Source organism: Triticum dicoccoides, chromosome 1A (assembly GCF_002162155.2).
Source record: "Triticum dicoccoides isolate Atlit2015 ecotype Zavitan chromosome 1A, WEW_v2.0, whole genome shotgun sequence".
NCBI classification, from domain to species: Eukaryota; Viridiplantae; Streptophyta; class Magnoliopsida; order Poales; family Poaceae; genus Triticum; species Triticum dicoccoides.
Window position 1 is genome coordinate 262886862 of NC_041380.1, and position 7400 is coordinate 262894261.

General features: G+C 47.2%; 1 protein-coding gene across 1 annotated transcript; it reads right to left on the reverse strand.

The window, feature by feature from the left end:
- Positions 1–560: 560 nt before the first annotated feature.
- On the reverse strand, positions 561–2307 carry LOC119280227 (GDSL esterase/lipase At5g03610-like). Its single transcript, XM_037561170.1, has 5 exons — positions 2173–2307; positions 1865–2083; positions 1474–1742; positions 1095–1371; positions 561–996 (listed from the first exon to the last, which is right to left on the reverse strand). The coding sequence occupies exons 1-5, from the start codon at positions 2237–2239 to the stop codon at positions 758–760; spliced, it is 1071 nt and encodes a 356-aa protein (XP_037417067.1). The 5' UTR covers positions 2240–2307; the 3' UTR covers positions 561–757.
- Positions 2308–7400: the final 5093 nt, after the last annotated feature.

The following is a 7400-nucleotide window of genomic DNA, read 5'->3' on the forward strand; positions in this document are numbered from 1 at the left end:
AGGCCGATAGGACTTGGCTTACATGTCATGGCCGTTTTTACACGCTGATCGGCCCCTTGAGCGTAGCTGAGGTAGGTACATTGCCTAAAAAAATTGAGGTAGGTACAGTTAGTTAAAATTATGGTAAAATAACACTTGCCAAACATATCGGTGGTTTTGGCAAAATAGTGAAAAACAACGCTTTTGACAAACTGAGGTATTCATTGCCCTCATGTTGAAAAACTGAGGATGCGTTTGGTTAGGTGCAGTTGGTCAAAATTACTTTGCATCCAAACGCACCCTTAGTTAGGTGCAATTGGTCAAAATTACTGTAAAACAGCACTTGCCAAACGAATTGGTGTTTTTGGCAAAATAGAGGAAAACAACGCTTTTGACAAACCGAGGTAAAAACTGAGGTTTTGAATTACCACGGTTTTAGAAAAACAGTGCTGCCAATCTAGGCCTGAGGTTTTGAATTGCCACAGTTTTAGAAAAACAGTGCTGCCAAACTAGGCCTTAGATGTTGATTTAGTTTTTTCCTATAAATTTGGTAAACATGTTTTGAACTAAAAAGAATAAAATTCACCTTACTGAAAGGAACGAAGGTAGTACAATAATATTTCAGAACAGAAGACTACAGGGCTCATTTGCATCAAGACCAACAAGTAGCGAATGATATGTTCATGTAATGACATGGAATCCAAGAGAACACCCAACCTAACTACGATATGCGTGCATACACACGCCCATGCATGTGTGCCTAAGATTAAGATGCGCCTTAGTGTTCCTTTGTTAGGAACTTGAGCATAGGCTTTTGCAGCTGCTTCATGACGGCCTCCCAGCCGGCCTGCGTAGGGTGCACGCTGTCCCAGTAGAAGTACTGGTCGGGGTTCTTGCATACGGTGTAAAGCCTCTCCGAGTTCTTACTCAGCTGCCCGCAGTACCCCTCGGGATCAAAGCTCTCGCAGCACGGCGTCAGCTTGTGCTCGAACCTCTTGGCCAGCCTCGAGCCTTTACCTGTTTTCGTGCACGCACATCAACATCACAGACGGATAGAGCAGTGATCATTCGAGGATGCAGTGATCAGAAATGTACTACTGGTACATAGTACATACCGGGGGCTGGATTGACGATGTTGGAGAAGGCGGTGGCGAGGTCGAGGATATGGACGTTCTTGGACTTGCGCAAATTTATGCTCAGGTGGCCGTTGTGGAGGTCCACGCCCATGTTGGCCCGCGAGTCGCAGACGGTGTAGTTGGTCGGCCTGGTGAGCCACGGCGTGCAGCCGACGGGGTGCAGCTGGTTCACCAGGATCTTCTTCACCCCGAGCTTCTGCAGCCGCTGCACGTTCGCCGTGATCTCGGTCGTCACCTTCCTGATGAGAGCGATCATCTGCCAGAGAAGAGAAAACGTTCCTACCGTAGTTAGTAAGTTGCAGAACCAGACAGATTGACTGTGTGCGTCGTTCATCCAGAAAAGGAAAAACTGACGCACGTTGCCGACGTCGCTGGAGTTGATGCGCGAGTAGTCGTTGCCGGAGATGGCGACGAGCGCCACGGAGTCGGCGAGGTGCCATTTGGAGATGGTTCGATCCTTGATCAGCCTCTCGAAGTTGTCGATTTGCTTGGAGAGGGTCGTCAGGTTCTCCGGGACCTCGAACACGCCTGAGCCGCCGACGGCGAAGCTCATGCCGGACGGGTCACAGTAGTGCTTCACCATGCGCTTGTACGCCGGAGGGCCTACGAGGCGCCCTAACATCCTCGCTGCAGAGAACCACGATCAAGGTTTGCTGATTAGGATTCAGGGCGCATGCATGGCACTCATCAACGCACGCACGGTTCATTTTCAAATAAATTTATAGATACTGTTATAAGTATGTACGTACCGATGATATCGGGCTGAACCAAGTAATTGGAGAAGCGGCCGAGCGGGTTGCCACTTCGACTTCCATTAAAGGTGCCGTAGGGGTAGTGCCATTGACGCGACAAGGAGCTCCTGCAGCTCGTTCTCGGGAGGTTGCCGGTGTCCGCGAACGAATCGCCGAACATGAACATGGTGTACCAGTGGTAGCCGCCCAGAGGTCCTCGAGACTCCACGCCAGCGGCTATCCATGGGACCATCAACAACCACGATCGAAATGAGAAACAAGCATACTACAACGTCAACAATCCGAATCTAGTAATACACACGCACCATTCAAGGGGAGGAGGAGGAGGAGAGCGAGGCCGCAGACGCCGGGAAGAAACGCCGTGACCTTCATCTCCAGGAATGCGCGCGCGCGGAACGGCGCGATCAGGAGGTGAGTCCAGATGCCCGGGTGTTGCGTGTTCCACGCTCATTCATAGAGGGGAAATGGCGAGGCTACTTATAAGGATAATAATCCTAACTACCTAGCAAAAATCGTAACACACGCGTGATCCAGCCGAGACCCTGTTGCTTCCCGCGGTAAATTTGGCGCCGCACTTCTCGCTTTGCTGCGGCCGTCCACGAGCCGGCTAATCGATCTGCTTTCTAGTTCGCGAAGGAATATGCTTTCTACTAGTTTTTTTTGGCCGAAACATACTACTTTCTAGTTCTACCTGTACGTGATCGATCTTTGGTGAACAGCAGCAGCCACCATCTTTTTCTGGATAACCGAACAGCGTCACATACTCTTTTTTGGGGGAACAACAGCCTCACGTGCTGGAATGCATGCACGCGCTACCGCATTCGTCCATCAAAAGAACAAAATAAATATTTGAAGAAAAATTAGTCGTTTCAGCAATATGAGGATGGTTCAAATTAACAAATTTTGTTGCTCTTGCCCATACAACATGCAATAATTAATCTGAAGTACTCCTTCCGTCTCAAAATAAGTATCGCTGGCTTGAGTTAACCCGCACTCTTTGGAGATATACCAGTGCTCTCCCCCCTCTCCCTCTCGCGTCACCCCTCGCACGACCGAGAGGGAACCCTAGCCACCGCTGCTGGGCCCCCTCCCTACTCTCCTCCTCCCTCACCACCACCCGAGGGAGTGGTCCGGCGAAGCCCGGTCGTCACCGGCGGCGGTGGCAGGGTTCTTTCGTCTCCCCGCGCGGTGGCTTTGGCGCGGGATGCGGCGCTTGGCGGCGGGTGCGGCGGTGCATCAGTGCTAAGGTGCGGCGATGGTGTGGGCTGCTGGCGTAACAGGCCGCACGGTGGTGGCGCGCGCATGCAGGCCGGGGATGGCGTGGCAGCGGCGCTCAGATTTGGTCAGCACGTGGCGCTGGGCGTGGGCGCCCTTGGCTACGGGCGGCCGCTCTCTGTCGTGGCGGTCTACTGGTGGGGTGGCGGCATTGCAGGGCAGCGCGTGAGGGCGGAGCGGCGGCTTCATGGCGGCGCGTCCAAATCCACCATGTCGTTGCTAGCTGCAGGGGGCCCTCTCGCCTTGGCGCGATGGTGAGGGGGCGGCATGGTGATAACCCACAAGTATATGGGATCGCAACAGTTTTCGAGAATAGAGTATTCAACCCAAATTTATTGATTCGACACAAGGGGAGCCAAAGAATATTCTCAAGTATTAACAGTTGAGTTGTCAATTCAACCGCACCTGAAAGACTTAATATATGCAGCAAAGTATTTTATAGAAAAGTAATATGAAAGTAACGGTAGCAATGGCAAAAGTAATAGTATTGGTTTTGTAGTGACAACGGAAAAGTAACTAAGCAAAGATCAATATGTGAAAAACTCATAAGTATTGGATCAGTGATGGATAATTATATCGGATGCGATTCCTCAAGCAACAGTTATAACATAGGGTGACACAAAACTAGCTCCAGTTCATCAATGTAATGTAGGCATGTATTCTAAATATAGTCATACGTACTTCTGAAAAAGAACTTGCATGGCATCTTTTGTCCTACCCTCCTGTTGCAGCGGGGTCCTATTGGAAACTAAGGGATATTAAGGCCTCCTTTTAATAGAGTACCGGAACAAAACATTGACACTTAGTGAATACATGAACTCCTCAAATTATAGTCATCACCGGGAATGGTCCTGATTATTGTCACTTGGGGGTTACCAGATCGTAACACATAGTAGGTGACTATTGACTTGCAAAATAGGATCAAGAACTCACATATATTCATGAAAACATAATAGGTTCAGATCTAAAATCATGGCACTCGGGCCCTAGTGACAAACATTAAGCATAGCAAAGTCATAGCAACATCAATCTCAGAACATAATAGATACTAAGGATCAAACCCTAACAGAACTAACTCGATTACATGATAAATCTCATCCAACCCATCACCGTCCAGTAAGCCTACGACGGAATTACTCACGCACGACGATGAGTATCATGAAATTGATGATGGAGGAAGGTTGATGATGACGGTGGCGACGAATTCCTCTCTCCGGGGCCCCGAACGGACTCCAGATCAGCCCTCCTGAGAGAGATTAGGGCTTGGTGGCGGCTCCGTATCGTAAAACGCGATGAATCCTTCTCCCTAATATTTTTCTCCCCGAACGTGAATATATAGAGTTGGAGTTGAGGTCGGTGGAGCATCAGGGGGCCCACGAGGCAGGGCGCGCGCCCCACCCTCGTGGATAGGGTGTGGGCCCCTTGACGTTGATTCTTCACCAGTATTTTTTTATATATTCCAGAAATATTCTCCGTGAAGTTTCAGGTCATTCCGAGAACTTTTATTTCTGCAAAAAATAGCACCATGGCAATTCTGCTGAAAACAGCATCAGTCCGGGTTAGTTCCATTCAAATCATGCAAGTTAGAGTCCAAAACAAGGTCAAAAGTGTTTGGAAAGTAGATATGATGGAGACGTATCAACTCCCCTAAGCTTAAACCTTTGCTTGTCCTCAAGCAATTCAGTTGACAAACTGAAAGTGATAAAGAAAAACTTTTACAAACTCTGTTTGATCTCGTTGTTGTAAATATGTAAAGCCAGCGTTCAAGTTTTCAGCGAAGATTATGAACTAACCATATTCACAATAACATTTAGGTCTCATTTTTACTCATATCAATAGCATAATCAACTAGCGAGCAATAATAGTAAATCTCGGATGACAACACTTTCTCAAAACAATCATAATATGATATAACAAGATGGTATCTCGCTAGCTCTTTCTGAGACCGTAAAATATATATGCAGAGCACCTCTGAAGATCAAGGACTGACTAAACATTGTAATTCATGGTAAAAGAGATCCAGTCACAGTCATACTCAATGTAAACTAATAGTAATACATGCAAATGACAGGGGTGCTCTCCAACTGGTGCTTTTTAATAAAAGAATGATGACTCAACATAAAAATAAATAGATAGGCCCTTCTCAGAGGGAAGCAGTGATCTGTAGAGGTGCCAGAGCTCGATTTTTGAAATAGAGATAAATAATATTTTGAGTGGTATACTTTCATTGTCAACATAACAACCGAGAGATCTCGATATCTTCCATGCTATACACATTATAGGCGGTTCCCAAACAGAATGGTAAAGTTTATACTCCCCCACCACCAACAAACATCAATCCATGGCTTGTCTGAAACAACGGGTGCCTCCAACTAACAACAATCCTAGGGAGTTTTGTTTGCAATTATTTCAATTTAAGCATGGGACTGGGCATCCCGGTTACCGGCCATTTTCTCGTGAGTGAGGAGCGGAGTCCACTCCTCTTGAGAATAAACCACCTAGCATGGAAGATATAGACAACCCTAGTTGATACATGAGCTATTCGAGCATACAAAACAGAATTTCATTTGAAGGTTTAGAGTTTGGCACATACAAATTTACTTGGAACGGCAGGTAGATACCGCATATAGGAAGGTATAGTGGACTCATATGGAATAACTTTTGGGGTTTATGGAAGTGGATGCACAAGTAGTATTCCCGCTTAGTACAAGTGAAGGTTAGAAAGAGACTGAGAAGCGACCAGCTAGAGAGCGGCAACAATCATGAACATGCATTGAAATTAACCAACACTGAGTGCAAGCATGATGTAACACCCTCGATGCGGCTATATCTCCCACGTGTCGAAGCACGACTTAGAGGCATAACCGCATTGAAAGCAATGTCGCAAGTGAGGTAATCTCCACACAACCCATGTAATACATAAGGGAAAGAGATACATACTTGGCTTACAATCGCCACTTCACACAATTACATGAATAAAGCATTACAACATCCAAATACAATCAAGGTACAACTACGAAACCAAAATAAAAGAAGAACCCCAAATGCGACAAGGTCCCCGATCGACCCCAACTGGGCTCCACTACTGACAACTAGAACGAAACAACACAAAGGACAAGATCTTCATCGAGCTCCTCCTTGAGCTTGGTTGCGTCATCTCCACGATTCAACGGCACCTGGAAGCTGGTTTTGAAGTAATCTGTGAGCCACGGGGACTCAGCAATCTCGCACCCTTGCGATCAAGACTATTTAAGCTTATGGGTAAGGTAAAGGTATGAGGTGGAGCTGCAGCAAGCGACTAGCATATAAGGTGGCTAACATACGCAAATGAGAGCGAGAAGAGAAGGCAAAGCACGGTCGATAAAAGTACGATCAAGAAGTGATCCTAGAACAACCTTCGTCAAGCATAACTCCAACACCGTGTTCACTTCCCGGACTCCGCCGAGAAGACACCATCACGGTTACACACGCGGTTGATGCATTTTAATTAAGGTCAACTTCAGGTTGTCTACAGCCGGACGTTAATAAGTTCCCATCTGCCCATAACCGCGGGCACGACTTTTGAAAGTTCAAATCCCTGCAGGGGTGTCCCAACTTAGCCCATCACAAGCTCTCACGATCAACGAAGGATATTCCTTCTAGCGGGAAGACCCGATCAGACTCGAAATCCCGGTTACAAGACATTTCGACAAGGTAAAACTAAACCAGCAACACCGCCTGAATGTGCCGACAAATCCCGATAGGAGCTGCACATATCTCGTTCTCAGGGCACACTCAGATGAGACTAGCTACGAGTAAAACCAAACCTCAAGTTTCCCCGAGGTGGCCCCGCAGGAAGCTCGGTTCGGACCAACACTCAGAGGAGCACTGTCACGACCGGTTTTCCAATAAAAATATTTATTGAGAAACCAATCTTTTGAGTCCAGTATGAGAGAAATCCTCCTCACTGGTAGACAAATTCTTGATACAATAAGCCAGTAGCATAAAATATATTACAGGGTCGAACTACGGTTGCTCAACCAAATTATTACAAGCACGCCAATAAATATACATAATGGCGGACATGACACAGTGCTGTAGAGGCATACTACTGACTCGAGGATAGGGCGGTGGTGGAGAAACACAGCGGGGAGAGAGATACAAGTCTCTAAAACTGTCATCTCATCGAGCGTTGAGGTGAGGCTCGATGAATTTATTTGGTAGCGGAAGCGGATATAATACAGTGACCAAATCCAGGGTCGTACGAGACTGACTGGGA

Excerpts from the sequence above, each read along its gene's own strand:
- LOC119280227 (XM_037561170.1), bottom strand. The coding sequence starts at position 2,239 with ATGAAGGTCACGGCGTTTCTTCCCGGCGTCTGCGGCCTCGCTCTCCTC. Across the intron at positions 1,743-1,864 it reads GGTTCAGCCCGATATCATCG|CGAGGATGTTAGGGCGCCTC; the intron begins GTACGTACATAC and ends GGTTCTCTGCAG. Across the intron at positions 1,372-1,473 it reads ACTCCAGCGACGTCGGCAAC|ATGATCGCTCTCATCAGGAA; the intron begins GTGCGTCAGTTT and ends CTTCTCTGGCAG.